The 20,155-nt window shown below is 66.5% G+C and overlaps 2 protein-coding genes across 3 annotated transcripts; both read right to left on the bottom strand.

Annotated features, from left to right (window-relative positions):
* Window positions 1-6,339: 6,339 nt before the first annotated feature.
* Window positions 6,340-11,598, bottom strand: TMEM102 (transmembrane protein 102). Of its 2 annotated transcripts, none has more exons than XM_054005447.1 (3): window positions 11,365-11,598; window positions 8,363-8,550; window positions 6,340-7,771 (listed from the first exon to the last, which is right to left on the bottom strand). In XM_054005447.1, exons 2-3 carry the CDS (start codon window positions 8,544-8,546, stop codon window positions 6,366-6,368), a joined length of 1,590 nt encoding a protein of 529 aa, XP_053861422.1. In that variant the 5' UTR covers window positions 8,547-8,550; window positions 11,365-11,598; the 3' UTR covers window positions 6,340-6,365. The 2 variants fall into 2 exon arrangements, with proteins under 2 accessions (XP_053861422.1, XP_053861421.1); XM_054005446.1 differs by having other exon boundaries at window positions 11,350-11,598.
* Window positions 11,599-12,726: 1,128 nt separating this feature from the next.
* LOC128823424 (translation initiation factor IF-2-like) lies at window positions 12,727-19,916 on the bottom strand. The gene is made up of 3 exons (XM_054005683.1): window positions 19,426-19,916; window positions 18,900-18,957; window positions 12,727-13,511 (listed from the first exon to the last, which is right to left on the bottom strand). The coding sequence occupies exons 1-3, from the start codon at window positions 19,711-19,713 to the stop codon at window positions 12,739-12,741; spliced, it is 1,119 nt and encodes a 372-aa protein (XP_053861658.1). The 5' UTR covers window positions 19,714-19,916; the 3' UTR covers window positions 12,727-12,738.
* Between the last annotated feature and the right edge of the window lie 239 nt (window positions 19,917-20,155).

The following is a 20,155-nucleotide window of genomic DNA, read 5'->3' on the forward strand; positions in this document are numbered from 1 at the left end:
GCAGCCCCTGCTAGCCCAGCCCTGCCGGTGCCCCTCACTCCCGACCTGCAGCCCCTGCCAGCCTGGCCCTGCCCCCCTAGTTCTGCCGGTGCCCCTCACTCCCGACCCGCAGCCCCTGCCATCCCCAGCCCTGCCCCCCCAGCTCTGCCGGTGCCCCTCACTCCCGACCCGCAGGCCCTGCCATCCCAGCCCTGCCGGTGCCCCTCACTCCCGGCCCGCAGCCCCTGCTAGCCCAGCCCTGCCCCCCCAGCTCTGCCGGTGCCCCTCACTCCCGACCCACAGCCTCTGCCCCCCCCAGCCCCCTCCAGCTCTGCCGGTGCCCCTCACTCCCGACCCGCAGCCACCTGGCAGCCCCCCCCAAAAAAAGTTTGACTCCAATGAGAGGTGGTGGAGCGAGATGGGAGGGGGATTATTCAGCCCCCCCCCGCGACTCCCCGCTCCGCCAATCCCTGGTTCCCTCCCCCCCGCCCGCTCATTAAATGTCCTCGCTCCAGTGCCCAGCCGGGGGGAGAGGGGGAGGTGGCTGGTGACACAGGCCGGTCCCCCCCCCGCCCCCGCCTCCCCCGGAGCCCCAGCGGCGAAGGGTGACATTTGCCGGGTTCACTCGGCTGCTGCCTGGCTGGAAAAAAGCCCCCGGGTGGAGAGAAGCGGCGGTGGGGCGGGGGGGGGGGGGGGGGGCTCATGTGCTAGTGGCAGGAGCTGGCCACAGAGCCAGGGAGAGAACCCAGGAGTCCTGGCTCCCAGCCCCCCCTGCTCTAACCCACCAGCCCCCACTCCCCTCCCAGAGCCGGGGAGAGAACCCAGGAGTCCGGGCTCCCAGCCCCCCCTGCTCTGACCCACCAGCTCCCACTCCCCTCCCAGAGCCGGGGAGAGACCCCAGGAGTCCTGGTTCCCAGCCCCCCTGCTCTAACCCACCAGCCCCCACTCCCCTCCCAGAGCCGGGGAGAGACCCCAGGAGTCCTGGCTCCCAGCCCCCCTGCTCTAACCCACCAGCCCCCACTCCCCTCCCAGAGCCGGGAGAGACCCCAGAAGTCCTGGCTCCCAGCCCCCCCTGCTCTGACCACCAGCCCCCACTCCCCTCCCAGAGCCGGGGAGAGAACCCAGGAGTCCTGGCTCCCAGCCCCCCTGCTCTAACCCACCAGCCCCCACTGCCCTCCCCGAGCCGGGAAGAGAACCAGGAGTCCTGGCTCCCAGACCCCCTGCTCTAACCCACCAGCCCCCACTGCCCTCCCCGAGCCAGGGAGAGAACCCAGGAGTCCTGGCTCCCAGCCCCCCCTGCTCTAACCCACCAGCCCCCAGTCCCCTCCCGGAGACGGGGAGAGAACCCAGGAGTCCTGGCTCCGAGCCCCCCCTGCTCTGACCCATCAGCCCCCTCTCCCCTCCCAGAGCTGGGGAGAGAACCCAGGAGTCCTGGCTCCCAGCCCCCTCCACTGAGGCAGGATCTAGTCCCTCGTTGACCAGGGCTCCGGGGGCCGGGAGGGGAGTAAGGGGGGGATCAGTAGGGCCTCGGGGGTAATCACAGAAAGACAGGGGAGAAGGGATGAAACCGTGGGGGGGGGGCGCACATGGGGGGAGCAGAAGGACCTGGGGGGAGAGAGGAGGAGCTGGGGGGAGGGGAACAGCGGGGGGGCGGAGGGGAAAAGCGAGGAGGGACGCACCGCTCCGCTGCTTTGCTAGGACGGGCGCTCAAGGTTGCATTTTGCAGCGGTATTTTTAGCCACCTGGCGGCCACTGGCAGCGCAGCGCAAAGGGGGGTGCGGAGTGCGGGGGTGTCAACCCCAGCTTGGTGTTGTCGCGGAGTATCGGGGGACTCAGGGCCCTGCATCCCCGGTTTCCTGCGATTCACCATGACTCTCAGCCAGCCAGTAAAGCAGAAGGTTTATTTGGATGACAGGAATACAGTCCAAGACAGGTCTTGCAGGCACAGACAACAGGGACCCCCTCAGTTAGGTCCATCTGGGGTCCCAGGCCTCCCAGCCCCCCTTGGGAGGTCAGAGCCATCTCTGCCTCCCAGCCATCTCTCCAGCCCGCTTCCAGCACTCTGCCTTCAGCGACCCCTCCCACAGCCTTTGTTCAGTTTCCCCGGCCAAGGAGTCACCTGGCCTCCAACCCCTTCCTGGGCTCCCATGCTACACGCCCAGGTATTCGCCCTCGGGCAGACTCAGACTCCCATCCCCCAGTGCAGACTATCCAGCCACACTCCCCTGTCAGCATTCACACACCACAGTAAGAACAGGCCCAGTTCGTCACAGGTGTGTGTGGGGTCATTCGGGGTGTCACATCCTGACAAAAGGGGGAACGAGAATGTGCAGCTAGGCCCCTGGGGGAAACTGAGTCACAGAGCAGACAAAAAAACCAGGTGTCCTGGCTCCCAGCCCCCCCTCTCTAATCATTTGACCCCACTCCCCTCCCAGTGCCAGGGAGAGAACCCAGGAGTCCTGGTTCTCAGCCCTCCCTGCTCTAACCCACCAGACCCCACTCCACTCCCAGAGCTGGGGAGAGAACCAGGAGTCCTGGCTCCCAGCCCCCCCTGCTCTAACCACCAGACCCCACTCCCCTCCCAGAGCTGGGGAGAGAACCCAGGTGTCCGGGATGGAAACAATTTATGGGCACATCCCTTGCATCAAATTTTCATCAGTCTCACACTGCGCTCACATTGTCCTGCTGCCAGCTGGCCGGGCATCACGTGTCGGGTCCCAGTGCCCGCGCCGTCCCCTGCTGGCCATGATGGGGGCACACCGGGCCAGCCAGGCCTTCTGCGGACGAGGGGTCCCCCTGTAACCAGCCGCCCCGCCCCAGAGGTGGCCGCATCTCAGCGCCGGGCGAGGCGTCCCTGCCCCAGAGGTCCACACCCACCCTGCCCCATGCAGTCAACCCCCCTGGCTCCCCCACTGAAGCCCCATCCCCAGGCTTGTACTTAGCCAGGAGATCAGACCCGGCACAGAAATGCAGCCACCTCTGGGGCGGGGCTGCTAGTGACACAGGGACCTCTCGCCTGGCACTGAGATGTGGCCACCTCTGGGCAGGGGGCTGGTTACCCGGGGACCCCTCACCTGGCGCTGAGATGCGGCCACCTCTGGGGCGGGGCGGCTGGTTACCCGGGGAACCCTCGCCTGGCGCTGAGATGCGGCCACCTCTGGGGCGGGGTAGCCGGTTACACAGGGACCCCTCACCCAGCGCAGAGATGCGCCCACCTCTGGGGCGGAGTTTAACAGCGATATTTGTCAAGCGTTCAGGACAGGAACCATGGCAGAATTGTGCCTGGGCCCGCAGGCCGGGCCGGGGATTTCAGGAGGAGGGACGGCCCTGCGCCTGTTGGGATTGTGCCCGGATGCAGGGGTTTAGAGCCCGACTTTTGGGAGAAAATCCAGACGGGTTTTAGAGATTATGGGTGAGACGTGAGATTGAGGATTATGAGTCATCGAGACTCACCACTGCGGGCTGGGGGGGCGCCTCCTGCCGAGTCCCCACCCCGCAGCATAGCAGCTCTCTGCCAGGCTCGTTGGTTAGGGGAGGGAAGGACGGGGGCGCCCTTGAAACCAACTTTTCTGGCTCGGTCTTGAAACCGGAGCCATTTGTATCCCGATCTGCATATGCAAATTCAGCTGCTTCATTTGCCAAGTCAGAGAGAGTCAATGACTGAAGCTATAAGCGATCAGGATCGTAATCCCCCCCCCCCCACCCTCGTCAGCCACTGGCTTCGCCCTGATTGCCAGGCTGTGGACGCTGGGGCTCATGGGATAGTCGGGGGCTCTGCCGGTGCCCCTCACTCCCAACCCGCAGCCCCTGCCAGCCCAGCCCTGCCCCCCCCAGCTCTGCCGGTGCCCCTCACTCCCGACCCGCAGCCCCTGCCAGCCCGGCCCTGCCCCCCCCCAGCTCTGCCGGTGCCCCTCACTCCCGACCCGCAGCCCCTGCCAGCCCAGCCCAAACCCCCCAGCTCTGCCGGTGCCCCTCACTCCCGACCCGCAGCCCCTGCCAGCCCAGCCCCCACCCCCCTAGTTCTGCCGGTGCCCCTCACTCCCGACCCGCAGCCCCTGCCAGCCCGGCACTGCCCCCCCCCAGCTCTGCCGGTGCCCCTCACTCCCGACCCGCAGCCACTGCCAGCCCAGCCCCCACCCCCCAGCTCTGCCGGTGCCCCTCACTCCCGACCCGCAGCCCCTGCCAGCCCAGCCCCCACCCCCCCAGCTCTGCCGGTGCCCCTCACTCCCGACCCGCAGCCCCTGCCAGCCCGGCCCTGCCCCCCCCCAGCTCTGCCGGTGCCCCTCACTCCCGACCCGCAGCCCCTGCTACCCCGGCCCTGCCCCCCCCAGCTCTGCCGGTGCCCCTCACTCCCGACCCGCAGCCTCCCCAGCTCTGCCGGTGCCCCTCACTCCCGACCCGCAGCCCCTGCTAGCCCAGCCCTGCCCCCCCCCAGCTCTGCCGGTGCCCCTCACTCCCGACCCGCAGCCCTGCCAGCCCTGCCCTGCCCGCCCCAGCTCTGCCGGTGCCCCTCACTCCCGACCCACAGCCCCTGCCAGCCCGGCCCTGCCCCTCCAGCTCTGCCGGTGCCCCTCACTCCCGACCCACAGCCCCTGCCAGCCCGGCCCTGCCCCCTCCAGCTCTGCCGGTGCCCCTCACTCCCGACCCACAGCCCCTGCCAGCCCGGCCCTGCCCCCCCCCCAGCTCTGCCGGTGCCCCTCACTCCCGACCCGCAGCCCCTGCTAGCCCAGCCCTGCCCCCCCCCAGCTCTGCCGGTGCCCCTCACTCCCGACCCGCAGCCCCTGCCAGCCCTGCCCTGCCCGCCCCAGCTCTGCCGGTGCCCCTCACTCCCGACCGCAGCCCCTGCCAGCCCGGCCCTGCCCCCCCCCAGCTCTGCCGGTGCCCCTCACTCCCGACCTGCAGCCCCTGCTAGCCCAGCCCTGCCCCCCCAGCTCTGCCGGTGCCCCTCACTCCTGACCCGCAGCCCCTGCCCCCCCCAGCCCTGCCCCCCGCCAGCTCTGCCAGTGCCCCTCACTCCCGACCCGCAGCCTTCCCAGCTCTGCCGGTGCCCCTCACTCCCGACCCGCAGCCCCTGCCAGCCCAGCCCTGCCCCCACAGCTCTGCCGGTGCCCCTCACTCCCGACCCGCAGCCCTGCTAGTCCATCCCTGCCCCCCCAGCTCTGCCGGTGCCCTCACTCCGACCCGCAGCCCCTGCTAGCCCAGCCCTGTAACACAGTGGCCCACCGAGCACCTTCGAATTTACTTTTTATTATCTACAGCTCAAGTTGGAAAAAATGAAACATCTCTTTCCCGCACAGGCCCGGGGAATCCCGCTGTACAGATGCAGCTGCCACCCCCCTCACGCCCCCCACCGATCGGCCCATTCCTTCCATCAGGGACAACACACACACACACCCCGCTTCCCCCCAAATGACAGAGGGACGAAAAACTTGCCGCAAAAATCACTCACTTTCCCCTTCTGCCAAATTGCTCTGGGCCCCCACGTTTAACGGGGGGCATTTGGCCGGGGCCGCAGCTTCTGGTAGCCCCTGATTCCCCACCCACAGCCCTCCGCTGTCCCCCTCCAAACATATCCGATGCCTACACCGCTAAACCCCAGAGAACCTCAAACATTTTGAGGGGTGCAGTCCAGCTGTTCACTCCCTAGTACTGATTTTGGGGGCCCAGTGGAAAGATTCAATAGCCCCTCATTTGGGGGTTCCCTGTCCACGGGTATCCAACACCCCAAGTTTCCAGCAGTCAGTGCTCCCCCCAAAACGGGATCAAGCTCTCAGCAGAAACACCACAGCTAATATTTTGGGGCTCCCAGGCCACTGAAAAGAACTGACTGGCATCCCACTCCCCTATAATTCTGGGGTCCCTGCTCCGATTTCCCCTACCAGCCCCCACAAAATATAGAGGTTCCACCATCTGAAAGTCCTCCCATGGTACAAGGCCCCCCCCGGACTGATAGTCACCCCAAAAATGCTCTGTCTCCCCTGCAATCAAATAGATCCAGAGCCCCCCGGCAATACATTCATCCTGGGTTCTCTTGGATCAGCTCCCCCCTCCCCCCAATTCCTGATTGTCTTTGGCACATTTAAATGGCAAAAAAATCAGTAGTCCAAGATAAAGTCTTGATAGCCCTAAGCTGTCTGGGAAACGTAGATTTTCATTACAGGAGGAGGCAGGCAACCTCCAACCCCCCCAAGAGAGTGGGGATATAGAGAACCCAGGAGTCCTGGCTCCCAGCCCCCCTGCTCTAACCCACCAGCCCCCACTCCCCTCCCAGAGCCGGGGAGAGAACCCAGGAGTCCTGGCTCCCAGCCCCCCTCCTCTAACCCACCAGCCCCCACTCCCCTCCCAGAGCAGCAGGAGACAGATTGACCCCCCACACACATCACCACTTACTCCTCAACAGCCGACCCCGCGTCCGGCCCCCTGCCCAACTTGGTGGCCATCTTGACCCTCTCCACCGCTTGCCGCAGGTGCCCAGCCGGGTCCCCTCTGACAGCGGCCACCGCGCGGGCCAGGCCCAGCTCCAAGCCCCCCGCCAACCTGTCACAGCCCGGCAGGAAGTAGTGCGGGCAGGCCCCGGCCCCCAGGCCGGCGGCCATGTCGTCCAGCAGGCCCAGCAGGCAATGGGCGGCGTTCTCCTCTCGGCCCAGGTAGCGGGCGGGCAGGCGCTCGCAGGCCCAGAGCACCAGGGTCCAGAGGTGATACGGCCCCACCCGCCTGCCCCAGGCCCCGCTGAGGGTGGCCCGGGCGGCCCGGTAAGACTGGAGCAGCGGGGGCGGCACCGCCTTCTTGAGATGGAGCTCGCTCCGGGAGAAGGACAGACGCCAAGCCAGGCCCAAGGTGTCTACCAGACCTGAAGCCTCGCACCAAGCCGGGCCCGAGGCCTCCACCGGGCCCGAAGCCTCGCGCCAAGCCGGGCCCGAGGCCTCCACCGGGCCCGAAGCCTCGCGCCAAGCCAGGCCCGAGGCCTCCATCGGGCCCGAAGCCTCGCGCCAAGCCGGGCCCGAGGCCTCCACCGGGCCCGAAGCCTCGCGCCAAGCCGGGCCCGAGGCCTCCACCGGGCCCGAAGCCTCGCGCCAAGCCGGGCCTGAAGCCGCCACAGGGACTGAGGCCTCATATGAAGCCGGGCCCGAGTCCTCCACCGGGCCCAAAGCCTCACACCAAGCCGGGCCCGAGGCCTCATACCCAGCCGAGCCAGAGCCAGGCAGGAGGTAGAAGCCCCCGGCCACGTCCTCCTCCCTCAGCTTGCCGTCCCAGAAATGGCTGCGGCCCAGCCACTCACGTGCTGCCGCCGGCCACCCCTGGAAGGCCACTACGGGCAACACGTCGTAGAGCGCCCGCACCTCGCCATGGCTCAGGAGCAGGGTCACGAGGCCGCCCTGGCCGGCCACCCGCTCCACCGCCGGCCCCCCTCTGCGCGGGGCGGCCCGGGCCCGGTCCGCCACAGTGCCCAAGGCCTGGGAGAACCAGGCCGAGACCAGGCCCGGGGCGAGGTAGGCCTCTTTGCCGTGGTGACGGCAGCAGTCGGCCCAGCGGTGGCAGGCCTCGGCCCCGAAGGGGGCTAGTGCCAGCCAGGCGTGGCCCGGTGGGCACCGGCGCAGGTCCAGGGTGACGGGGCAGCCGCGGGCTTGGAGGACGGGCACCAGGAGGGTGTAGTCAGCGTCGTAGTCGGCCCCCGGGGCCAAGCAGCGCAGGACGCCTGGGTCCACGTCCACCGTGCCCTGGCGGGCCCCGCCGGAAAGAAGGAGGTATTCGTTGGCCAACGGGAGCCTCCCGTCCACCTGCTGCACAAGACCTGGCAGGAGAGAGGACAAGGTGCTAGGAAAAAAGGAACCGAGGTGTCCGGGTTGACTAATCCGCTTCCAACCGCCATAGCCTCAGAATTCGGGAGAGAACCCAGGAGTCCTAGCTCCCAGCCACCCCCTGCTCCGACCCACCAGCCCCCACTCCCCTCCCAGAGCTGGGGAGAGAACCCAGGCGTCCGGGCTCCCAGCCCTCCCGCTCCGACCCACCAGCCCCCACTCCCCTCCCCGAGCCGGGGAGAGAACCCAGGAGTCCTAGCTCCCAGCCCCACCCTGCTCTGACCCACCAGACCCCACTCCCCTCCCCGAGCCGGGGAGAGAACCCAGGCATCCAGGCTCCCAGCCCCCCTGCTCTAACCCACCAGCCCCCACTCCCCTCCCAGAGCCGGGGAGAGAACCCAGGCGTCCTAGCTCCCAGCCCCCCCTGCTCTGACCCACCAGCCCCCTCTCCCCTCTCAGAGCTGGGGAGAGAACCCAGGAGTCCTGGCTCCCAACCCCCCTGCTCTAACCCACCAGCCCCCACTCCCCTCCCCGAGCCGGGGAGAGAACCCAGGTGTCCGGGCTCCCAGCATGTCTTCACTCACCCAGCAGGGAGAAGACAAAGTCCTTGAGAACCACCAGCTCCTGGACGCCTGGGTCCCGCGCCATTCGCTTGCTCAGCTCCTGCACCAGCTGGTTGAGTTCGGCGATCCGAGCCCCCGAGTGGAAATCCAGGTCCGTGAGGGGCTGGGCTGGGCGGGGGGCAGTGCCCCCCTCTGGGGAGGTCATGATCCTGCATGGGAAGGGGGGGGCACAAGGGAAAAAGGGTAAAAGAGGGGGCACTAGGCAGGGAGAGGTCCCACCTTTCTGTCCCATTGCAGCCCTAGACTGGACCCCTTCCCAAACTGCCCCTCCCCGCCCCCTAACCTGCCCCTGCAACCTAACCCCCGCACCCTCCATCACCACCCGGGCCCCCCAAAGCCGCTCCCCCATAACCTGCCCCTTCCCCTGTATCCTGCCCCCCACCCAACCCTATATCCTGACCCCACCCCAGCTGTAATCTGCCCTCTCTTCTACTCCCATAAGCCGCCGCCCCTCCCCATAAACCGACTGTCTCCCCTTCACAACCTGCCTCTCATGGTCATTAGCATGGTCATTAGCAGGGTGATTCCCCCCACCCCGAACTCCGCTCCCCACAACCCCCTACTGTCCCTGTCAGCCCCTCCCTGTAGCCCACGGCCCCATAATCAGGGCCCACCCCCTAGACTTCCCCTCCTCCCAGCCTTCTCCAGACCCACCCTCCCCATGCATTGCGAATGAGGGCGCTGCGGGTCGGGTCGGGAGTGAGGGGCACCAGCAGAGCTGGGGGGGCCCCAGGGGCTGCGGGTCGGGAGTGAGCGGCACCGGCAGAGCTGGGGGGCCCCAGGGCCGGGGGCGGGCTGTGGGTCGGGAGTGAGGGGCACTGGCAGAGCTGGGGGGCCCCAGCGCTGGGGGGGCTGCAGGTCAGGAGTGAGGGGCACCGGCAGAACTGGGGGGGCCCCAGGGCTGGGCGGACTGCGGGTCGGGAGTGAGGGGCCCCGGCAGAGCTGGGAGGCTCCAGGGCTGGGGAGGCTGCAGGTCGTGAGTGAGGGGCACCGGCAGAGGGGAGGGGGCCCCAGGACTGGGGGGCTGGAGGTCGGGAGTGAGGGGCACCGGCAGAGCTGGGGGGGCCCCAGGGCTGGGGGCGCTGTGGGTCAGGAGTGAGGGGCACCGTCAGGGCTGGGGGAGCCCCAGGGATGAGGGGGCTGCAGGTCGGGAGTGAGGGGCACCGGCAGAGCTGGGGGGGGCTACAGGTCGGGAGTGTGGGGCACCGGCAGGGCCGGGGGGGTCTGCGGGTCAGGAGTGAGGGGCACCTACAGGGCTGGGGAGGCCCCAGAGATGGGGAGGCTGCGGGTCAGGAGCGATGGGCACCGGCAGAGCTGGGGGGGCCCCAGGGCCGGGGGGGGCTGCAGGTCGGGAGTGAGGGGCACTGGCAGAGCTGGGGGGGTCCCAGGGCCGGGGGGGCTGCGGGTCGGGAGTGAGGGGCACCGGCAGAGCTGGGGGGGCCCCAGGGCCGGGGTAGGGCTGCGGGTCGGGAGTGAGGGGCACCGGCAGAGCTGGGGGGACCCCAGGGATGGGGAGACTGCGGGTTGGGAGTGAGGGGCACTGGCAGAGCTGGGGGGGGCCCAGGGATGGGGAGACTGCGGGTCGGGAGTGAGGGGCACCAGCAGAGCTGGGGGGGCCCCAGTGCTGGTGGGGCTGCAGGTCAGGAGTGAGGGGCACTGGCAGAGCTGGGGGGGCCCCAGGGCTGGGCGGACCGCGGGTCGGGAGTGAGGGGAACCGGCAGAGCTGGGGGGCTCCAGGGCTGGGGAGGCTGCGGGTCGGGAATGAGGGGCACCGGCAGAGCTGGGGGGCTCCAGGGCTGGGGAGGCTGCGGGTCGGGAATGAGGGGCACCGGCAGAGCTGGGGGTGCCCAGGGCTGGGGGGGCTGCGGGTCGGGAGTGAGGGGCACCGGCAGAGTTGGGGGGCCCCCAGGACTGGGGAGCTGCGGGTCGGGAGTGAGGGGCACGGCAGAGCTGGGGGGGCCCCAGGGATGGGGAGACTGCGGGTCGGGAGTGAGGGGCACCAGCAGAGCTGAGGGGGCCCCAGTGCTGGGGGGGCTGCAGGTCAGGAGTGAGGGGCACCGGCAGAGCTGGGGGGGCCCCAGGGCTCGGCGGACTGCGGGTCGGGAGTGAGGGGCACCGGCAGAGCTGGGGGGCTCCAGGGCCGGGGAGGCTGCGGGTCGGGAATGAGGGGCACCGGCAGAGCTGGGGGTGCCCAGGGCCGGGGGGGCTGCGGGTGGGGAGTGAGGGGCACCGGCAAAGCTGGGGGGCTCCAGGGCCGGGGGGGCTGCGGGTGGGGAGTGAGGGGCACCGGCAAAGCTGGGGGGCCCCAGGGCCGGGGGGGCTGCGGGTGGGGAGTGAGGGGCACCGGCAAAGCTGGGGGCCCCAGGGCCGGGGGGGCTGCGGGTGGGGAGTGAGGGGCACCGGCAAAGCTGGGGGGCCCCAGGGCCGGGGGGGCTGCGGGTCGGGAGTGAGGGGCACCGGCAAAGCTGGGGGGCCCCAGGGCCGGGGGGGCTGCGGGTGGGGAGTGAGGGGCACCGGCAAAGCTGGGGGGCCCCAGGGCCGGGGGGGCTGCGGGTGGGGAGTGAGGGGCACCGGCAAAGCTGGGGGGCCCCAGGGCCGGGGGGGCTGCGGGTGGGGAGTGAGGGGCACCGGCAAAGCTGGGGGGCCCCAGGGCCGGGGGGGCTGCGGGTGGGGAGTGAGGGGCACCGGCAAAGCTGGGGGGCCCCAGGGCCGGGGGGGCTGCGGGTGGGGAGTGAGGGGCACCGGCAAAGCTGGGGGGCCCCAGGGCCGGGGGGGCTGCGGGTGGGGAGTGAGGGGCACCGGCAAAGCTGGGGGGCCCCAGGGCCGGGGGGGCTGCGGGTCGGGAGTGAGGGGCACCGGCAGATCTGGGGGGCTCCAGGGCTGGGGGGGCTGCGGGTCGGGAGTGAGAGGCACCAGCAGACCTGGGTTTTAGCAGCAGCACTTTTTACCTCCCTGCTGTGTACCTGGCCTCTGCCGGACGCCTGGGTCCCACCTAAGGGTGGGGGAGGAGAGTGTCTGGGGGGGTCACACACGGGTCCAGCCCCTGGGGGAGGGGCCCGGGCACCCAGCTTTGCCCCCCAGGTGGGAGCGACACTTCCGTCTTCTGCTTCTTTCCTTGGCCGGGCCGGCTCCCAGGTGCGCCAGGCCCCGCCCCAGCCAGGTGTGGGGAACAGAGGCCCTCTCCCTGCAGCCCGGGCGGGGCGGGGAAATCACACACCTGGCAGAGGGAACTCACCTGGGAGCGGCCAGCCCCTCCCATAGCAGGGAGAGCCCCACTGCCCCCTGGGGATTGTAGTCCTGCCAATGCCCTCCAGTGCACCCTGGGAATTGTGGTCCTGTCAGTACCACCACCCCCCCCCCAGTGTACGCTGGGAACCGTAGTCCTGTCCATTCCCCCCCCCCCCCCCGTGCACCCTGGGAACTGTAGTCCTGCCAAGACCTCCCAGTTCACTATGGGAACTGTAGTCCTTCCACTATCCCCCCAATGCACCCTGGGCATTGTAGTCCTGCCAATGCCCACAGTGCCTCCTGGGAATTGTAGTCCTGCCCATCTCCCTTGCCCAGTGCACTCTTGGAAGTGTAGGTCCCCCTCTCCCTCCCAACCCACAGCAGTCCATCGGCCCCCGTCTGTATCACTGTAGGGCCCATTGGGGAAGAGAACATTTTCCAGGGCCACATAGGCATTAAAATGAAACACCAAAACTGGAGGCGATTCTGAGCTATAGGCAACCTGGGAGCTGTAGTTTCTGCAGGATAAAAAATAAACAGCCCACAAAGCATGCTGGGGGCTGTAGTTCTTTGGTCTCTCCCCCCAAGACACTGCCAGCGGATGTCAAGCCCTTCCCCTCTCCCCCACCATCGATACTAGTACCCTCCCAGTGTGGCATGATTTGTGAGCACCCAATTCAACCCAGTGTCATGAGATCGGCAGCCAGGATGCCTGGGTTCTCTCCCCGGCTCTAGGAGGGGAGTGGGGGCTGGTGGGTCAGAGCAGGACGGGCTGGGAGCCCGGACTCCTGGGTTCTCTCCCTGGCTCTGTGAGGGGAGTGGGGGCTGGTGGGTTAGAGCGGGGGGAGGCTGGGAGCCCGGACTCCTGGGTTCTCTCCCCGGCTCTGGGAGGGGAGTGGGGGCTGGTGGGTTAAAGCAGGGAGGGCTGAGAACCAGGACTCCTGGGTTCTCTTCCTGGCTCTGAGAGGGGAGTGGGGGCTGGTGGGTTAGAGCAGGGGGGGAGCTGGGAGCCAGGACTCCTGGGTCCCCTCCCCGGCTCTGGGAGGGGAGTGGGGTCTAGTGGTTAGAGTTGGGGGCTGGGGTGAGGCACACACCAATTCCAGGTAGCTTTACTCTTTATTTTCCAAGCTGGGGGAGGGGGAGAGCCCCACTTTAGCCCACTTGGTTTCGGTTCCCCTGGGGCTCCTTGGCGGGCCGGTAGACCCAATCCTGCATGGAGGGCTCCTGCACTTTGTAGTACTGGGTGCGGCCACCGGGCGGCGCCTGCTTCTCCGCTGCCCGGTCTGCGGTGTCGGTGGCCGCGACCCGGCTCTGCCCGGTGCCCCGGCTGGCCTCCCCGTGCCCTCCTTCCAGCGCAGCTCCCGGCGCCTGGGCGAGGGGTCGCGGCTGGCGGGCGGAGTCTCTGGGTGGACGGGATAGATGTAGACCTTGGTGGGCCGCTGGCGCTGGGACTCGCCGCCCGACGAGGAGAGCTCCTCCCGGCTGGCGCGGCCGAACCGGACCCCGGGGGCCGGGCGGGCATCAGTGCCACGGGAGACGGTGGCCGGGCGCAGCTTGCGGCGGCTGGCATCTCGGGGCAGGGCGGAGGGGGCCGATGAGGCCCGGGGGCAGGTGCAGTTATGGTAGGGCCCTGGGGCATTGTGGCGGTGCCGAGCGGTGTCGTCCGGGTCCCAGGGGGCCTCGTAGTCGTGCTGGGGCCGGTCCCGGTGCAGGTTGACATCCATGGTGAGCCGTACGGCCTTCCAGCGGCAGAGCGGGCAGCGCCAAGGAAGGGGGAGCCACCAGGCAGGGGGGCGCCGGTCCTGGGGAGAGATCGGGCTCGCGTCGTGCAGCGGGCAGCGGGGCTTCTGGATGGGGGAGTCGGGCAGTGGGGATGCTGGTGCTGTGAGGGCGAGAAAGAAAGGAAGAAAGAAAGAATTAATGAGAAAGACAGAAAGAAATGAATGACAAAAAAAGACAGAAATAAAGATAAATGAGTGAGAAAAATGAAAGAACAAGAAATGAGTGAGAAAAAGAAAGAAGGAAAGAGGGATGAGTGGGGAAGCAGGAAAGGGAGGGATGAGTGGGGAAGCAGGAAAGGGAGGGATGAGTGGGAAGCAGGACAGAAAGGGATGAGTGGGGAAGCAGGAAAGGGAGGGATGAGTGGGGAAGAAGGACAGAAAGGGATGAGTGGGGAAGCAGGAAAGGGAGGGATGAGTGGGGAAGGACAGAAAGGGATGAGTGGGGAAGCAGGAAAGGGAGGGATGAGTGCGGAAGGACAGAAAGGGATGAGTGGGGAAGCAGGAAAGGGAGGGATGAGTGGGGAAGCAGGAAAGGGAGGGATGATTTGGGAAGGACAGAAAGGGATGAGTGGGGAAGCAGGAAAGGGAGGGATGAGTGGGGAAGGAAAGAAAGGGATGAGTGGGGAAGCAGGAAAGGGAGGGATGAATGGGAAGCAGGAAAGGGAGGGATGAATGGGGAAGGACAGAGAGGGATGAGTGGGGAAGCAGGAAAGGGAGGGATGAGTGGGGAAGGACAGAAAAGGATGAGTGGGGAAGCAGGAAAGGGAGGGATGAGTGGGGAAGGACAGAAAAGGATGAGTGGGGAAGCAGGAAAGGGAGGGATGAGTGGGGAAGGAAAGAAAGGGATGAGTGGGGAAGCAGGAAAGGGAGGGATGAGTGGGGAAGAAGGACAGAGAGGGATGAGTGGGGAAGCAGGAAAGGGAGGGATGAGTGGGGAAGAAGGACAGAAAGGGATGAGTGGGGAAGCAGGAAAGGGAGGGATGAGTGGGGAAGAAGGACAGAAAGGGATGAGTGGGGAAGCAGGAAAGGGAGGGATGAGTGGGGAAGGACAGAAAGGGATGAGTGGGGAAGCAGGAAAGGGAGGGATGAATGGGGAAGCAGGAAAGGGAGGGATGAGTGGGGAAGGACAGAAAGGGATGAGTGGGGAAGCAGGAAAGGGAGGGATGAGTGGGGAAGGACAGAAAGGGATGTGTGGGGAAGCAGGAAAGGGAGGGATGAGTGGGGAAGGACAGAAAGGGATGAAAGCAGGAAAGGGAGGGATGAGTGGGGAAGGACAGAAAGGGATGAGTGGGGAAGCAGGAAAGGGAGGGATGAGTGGGGAAGGACAGAAAGGGATGAGTGGGGAAGCAGGAAAGGGAGGGATGAGTGGGGAAGGACAGAAAGGGATGAGTGGGGAAGCAGGAAAGGGAGGGATGAGTGGGGAAGGACAGAAAGGGATGAGTGGGGAAGCAGGAAAGGGAGTGTAAACGTCCGGTGCGGGGGTCGGGCCCTCTCAGGGGCCGTCGGGGGCCAGGCCGCCTCACTACACGGCCTGGATCGGTCTCAGGGTTCCGCCCCTCTGGCAGGGACTAGGCCAAAGGTACACGGCCTCTGCAATGAGCTCCTGCTCTCCGTCAGGGTCCGGCAGTAACTCAGGCCCGGGCTCCGGTCCTCACTGCCGGAGCTGGGGATTACAAAGTCAGTCAAGCCCCCGCGCTAGCTCAGGGCGGGGCAATAAACAGTAGTTCGGGCGCTCAGCTCCGTGGATCCGGAGCTGCGCCCTGACAAACTCAGGACGTCCCAGGCCCTTATTCAGGGGAGGGCAACCCCCAATAGTCCAGGGCGCTCAGAACCTTCCTTCAGGCTGAGCAGTAAAGTCAGGGGTTCAGGCCCGGCCCTCAATCAGGGCGGGGCAACAAACAATAGTCCAGGGGGCTCAGGACCTTCCTTCAGGCTGAGCAGTAAAGTCAGGGGTTCAGGCCCGGCCCTCAATCAGGGCGGGGCAGCACACAATAGTCCAGGGGGCTCAGAACCTTCCTTCAGGCTGAGCAGTAAAGTCAGGGGTTCAGGCCCGGCCCTCAGTCAGGGCGGGGCAGCACACAATAGTCCAGGGGCTCAGGACCTTCCTTCAGGCTGAGCCCAGGCAGGGTTAGTAGCCCCAGGCCCTCAGTCAGGGCGGGGCAACAAACAATAGTTCAGGGGCTCAGGACCTTCCTTCAGGCTGAGCCCAGACAAAGTTAGTAGGCCCAGGCCCTCAGTCAGGGCGGGGCAACAAACAATAGTTCAGGGGTTCGGGTTCAGGTCTGGGTATCAGGAGCTGAGCACGGACAAACTCGGGACGCCCCAGACCCTCAGTCAGGGTGGGGCAACAAGCACTCGTTCAGGGCAGCAAGCAATAGCTCAGTGGCGGTGCCAGAGCGCTGGCTGGAGGGGGAGACTGCCACCCGTTAAGTGGGGGTGGCAGGGGGGACACAGGCCCACCCACTCCACTGTGTCCCAGCCCGGGGCCCTAAGAGCGGCAGTCAGTCTGCCGCTGTGTTGGTGGGGTCCTGACCGCAACACACCAACATGGGTTCGCTCTCTGTTGTAGCTAGACTGGGGTCAGCTACCCCCGGGCTGATTTCCATTTCCTCCTCCATTTGTACCTGCTCCCCGCTGGGCTCGGCAACGGGGTCCCACACCATGGGTTCCTCACTTCGCAGAGGGTCGTCCGGGTCGGGTTGCTCCTCCGGTCTCCGGTCAGGGGGGGCGCTCGGGCCCCTCCTCGGGGTACCGTGCTCGGGGCAAGGGTGGCCAGTCTACCTCGGGGTACCTTGCTTGGGGAAGGCTTGGCCAATCCGCGTCGGGGTACCTGGCTCTGGGGAGGTCCGGTCGGTCGGTGTCCGGGGTATCTGGCTCTGGGGCAGCTCGGTCCGTCCGTGTCCGGGTACCTGGCTCTGGGAAGCCTTGGTCTCGCCGGAGCTCGCACCGGCACGTCTGGCCTCTCCGGCTGCTGGGCTCTAACTGAGGGCTGGGGCCTGGCTCTTATACTTCCTGTCCCGCCCCTTGACTTCCGGGGGGCGGGAACAGGTGGCGGTGGCTCCGCCCACTTGGGTGCCAATTCAGGCTCCTCTCCCTCAGGGGCCGTCGGGGCCCAGGCCGCCTCACTACAGGAGGGATGAGTGGGGGAAGGACAGAAAGGGATGAGTGAGGAAGCAGGAAAGGGAGGGATGATGAGGAAGCAGGAAAGGGAGGGATGAGTGGGGAAGGACAGAAAGGGATGAGTGGGGAAGCAGGAAAGGGAGGGATGAGTGGGGAAGGACACAAAGGGATGAGTGGGGAAGCAGGAAAGGGAGGGATGAGTGGGGAAGGACATAAAGGGATGAGTGGGGAAGCAGGAAAGGGAGGGATGAGTGGGGAAGGACATAAAGGGATGAGTGGGGAAGCAGGAAAAGGAGGGATGAGTGGGGAAAAAGGACAGAAAGGGATGAGTGGGGAAGCAGGAAAGGGAGGGATGAGTGGGGAAGAAGGACAGAGAGGGATGAGTGGGGAAGCAGGAAAGGGAGGGATGAATGGGGAAGCAGGAAAGGGAGTGATGAATGGGGAAGGACAGAAAGGGATGAGTGGGGAAGCAGGAAAGGGAGGGATGAGTGGGGAAGCAGGAAAGGGAGGGATGAATGGGGAAGGACAGAAAGGGATGAGTGGGGAAGCAGGAAAGGGAGGGATGAGTGGGGAAGCAGGAAAGGGAGGGATGAATGGGGAAGGACAGAAAGGGATGAGTGGGGAAGCAGGAAAGGGAGGGATGAGTGGGGAAGCAGGAAAGGGATGAGTGGGGAAGCAGGAAAGGGAGGGATGAGTGGGGAAGAAGGACAGAAAGGGATGAGTGGGGAAGCAGGAAAGGGAGGGATGAGTGGGGAAGGACAGAAAGGGATGAGTGGGGAAGCAGGAAAGGGAGGGATGAGTGGGGAAGGACAGAAAGGGATGAGTGAGGAAGCAGGAAAGGGAGGGATGAGTGGGGAAGGACAGAAAGGGATGAGTGAGGAAGCAGGAAAGGGAGGGATGAGTGGGGAAGGACAGAAAGGGATGAGTGGGGAAGCAGGAAAGGGAGGGATGAGTGGGGAAGGACAGAAAGGGATGAGTGGGGAAGCAGGAAAGGGAGGGATGAGTGGGGAAGGACACAAAGGGATGAGTGGGGAAGCAGGAAAGGGAGGGATGAGTGGGGAAGGACATAAAGGGATGAGTGGGGAAGCAGGAAAGGGAGGGATGAGTGGGGAAGGACATAAAGGGATGAGTGGGGAAGCAGGAAAAGGAGGGATGAGTGGGGAAAAAGGACAGAAAGGGATGAGTGGGGAAGCAGGAAAGGGAGGGATGAGTGGGGAAGAAGGACAGAGAGGGATGAGTGGGGAAGCAGGAAAGGGAGGGATGAGTGGGGAAGCAGGAAAGGGAGGGATGAGTGGGGAAGAAGGACAGAAAGGGATGAGTGGGGAAGCAGGAAAGGGAGGGATGAGTGGGGAAGCAGGAAAGGGAGGGATGAATGGGGAAGGACAGAAAGGGATGAGTGGGGAAGCAGGAAAGGGAGGGATGAGTGGGGAAGCAGGAAAGGGAGGGATGAATGGGGAAGGACAGAAAGGGATGAGTGGGGAAGCAGGAAAGGGAGGGATGAGTGGGGAAGCAGGAAAGGGATGAGTGGGGAAGCAGGAAAGGGAGGGATGAGTGGGGAAGAAGGACAGAAAGGGATGAGTGGGGAAGCAGGAAAGGGAGGGATGAGTGGGGAAGGACAGAAAGGGATGAGTGGGGAAGCAGGAAAGGGAGGGATGAATGGGGAAGCAGGAAAGGGAGGGATGAGTGGGGAAGGACAGAAAGGGATGAGTGGGGAAGCAGGAAAGGGAGGGATGAGTGGGGAAGGACAGAAAGGGATGAGTGGGGAAGCAGGAACGGGAGGGATGAATGGGGAAGCAGGAAAGGGAGGGATGAGTGGGGAAGAAGGACAGAGAGGGATGAGTGGGGAAGCAGGAAAGGGAGGGATGAGTGGGGAAGGACAGAAAGGGATGAGTGGGGAAGCAGGAAAGGGAGGGATGAGTGGGGAAGGACAGAAAGGGATGAGTGGGGAAGCAGGAAAAGGAGGGATGAGTGGGGAAGAAGGACAGAGAGGGATGAGTGGGAAAGCAGGAAAAGGAGGGATGAGTGGGGAAGAAGGACAGAGAGGGATGAGTGGGGAAGCAGGAAAGGGAGGGATGAGTGGGGAAGGACAGAAAGGGATGAGTGGGGAAGCAGGAAAAGGAGGGATGAGTGGGGAAGAAGGACAGAGAGGGATGAGTGGGGAAGCAGGAAAAGGAGGGATGAATGGGGAAGGACAGAAAGGGATGAGCTGGACCCACACCCGAGTCATTTCCCGTGGGGCGCAGGAGTTGAGCAGCCCCCCCAAGTCTGTTCCCCCCTTGCTCCTCCCAGGCTCTCAGCCCCCAGCCCTTCCCTCAGGGAGGGGCCGTCCCGGATCCCAGACCCGCCCCCCCCCACGGTCCTCAACTTACCCTTGGGCACAAACGCGCCTCCGAGCCCCGTGAGCAGCATCCAGAGCCGGCAGCAGATCTGCGGAGCGGAGCAGGGGCCAGGCTGAGCGGGGGGATGCAGCCGCTTCTGGGGTGGGGCAGCCACAACCACCTCCCCGGGCCCGCTCCCTGCCCCACAGCGCCCCCTAGCGCCGCCCTGAGGCCAGCCCCGCCTGCCAGGGGAGAGCGCCCCCTGCTGAGCCCCCCCCCCCGCTCCCTCCCCACAGCGCCCCCTAGCGCCGCCCTGAGGCCAGCCCCGCCTGCCAGGGGAGAGCGCCCCCTGCTGAGCCCCCCCCGCTCCCTCCCCACAGCGCCCCCTAGCGCCGCCCTGGGGCCAGTCCCGCCTGCCAGTAGAGAGCGCCCCCGCTGAGCCCCCCGCCCCGCTCCCCCCCCACAGCGCCCCCTAGCGCTGCCCTGGGGCCAGCCCCACCTGCCAGGAGAGAGCACCCCCTGCTGAGCCGTCCCCCGCCCCGCTCCCTGCCCCACAGCGCCCCCTAGCGCCCCCCACCACTGTTACGATCTTCAGGACGATCTCCACCACCAGGATGAGCGCCACCAGGAGGATGACCGTGTCCTGAACGTCCAGGCAGCAGGGGCCGGTTATGGGGCACCCGTGGCAGTGGGTCTCCCCCATTGGAGAGGGGGTGGGGCCGGGGGCCTGCGAGCCGGGCCCTGCATCCCTGACCCCCACCCTGCCGGCACAGCTGACTGAGGGGAGGCGGGGAGCCCCGGCTTGGAGCTTTGTGATGCAGTTCCCGGGGCGTCCTGCAGGGGGCGGCAGACACCATTGTGACATGCGGGGGGGCGGGGACTTGCTGCCCCCTAGTGGTGTCTGTGTGTGTGAGCGTCCTTCCGGCCCCAGGGCGGGGACTGGCTGGCTCAGGGGGGCAGCGAAGGGGGCCGAGGTCTCGCCCTACAGGAGATGGGGGGCGGGGGGAGCCCGTGTGTCGCACAATGCAGGAGACACTCCCCTCCCAGAGCCGGGGAGAGAACCCAGGAGTCCTGGCTCCCAGCCCCCCCCTGCTCTAACCACCAGCCCCCACTCCCCTCCCAGAGCCGGGGAGAGAACCCAGGAGTCCTGGCTCCCAGCCCCGCCTGCTCTGACCCACCAGCCCCCACTCTCCTCCCAGAGCCGGGGAGAGAACCCAGGAGTCCTGGCTCCCAGCCTCCCCCCCACTCTAACCCACCAGCCCCCACTCCCCTCCCAGAGCCGGGGAGAGAACCCAGGAGTCCTGGCT

Source organism: Malaclemys terrapin, chromosome 15 (assembly GCF_027887155.1).
Source record: "Malaclemys terrapin pileata isolate rMalTer1 chromosome 15, rMalTer1.hap1, whole genome shotgun sequence".
Classification (NCBI taxonomy): domain Eukaryota; kingdom Metazoa; phylum Chordata; order Testudines; family Emydidae; genus Malaclemys; species Malaclemys terrapin.

Excerpts from the sequence above, each read along its gene's own strand:
- TMEM102 (XM_054005447.1), bottom strand. The coding sequence starts at position 8,546 with ATGACCTCCCCAGAGGGGGGCACTGCCCCCCGCCCAGCCCAGCCCCTC. Across the intron at positions 7,772-8,362 it reads CTTTGTCTTCTCCCTGCTGG|GTCTTGTGCAGCAGGTGGAC; the intron begins GTGAGTGAAGAC and ends CTCTCCTGCCAG.
- LOC128823424 (XM_054005683.1), bottom strand. The coding sequence starts at position 19,713 with ATGTCACAATGGTGTCTGCCGCCCCCTGCAGGACGCCCCGGGAACTGC. Across the intron at positions 18,958-19,425 it reads TCCTGAAGATCGTAACAGTG|ATCTGCTGCCGGCTCTGGAT; the intron begins GTGGGGGGCGCT and ends TCCGCTCCGCAG. Across the intron at positions 13,512-18,899 it reads AGGCGCGTTTGTGCCCAAGG|CACCAGCATCCCCACTGCCC; the intron begins GTAAGTTGAGGA and ends TCGCCCTCACAG.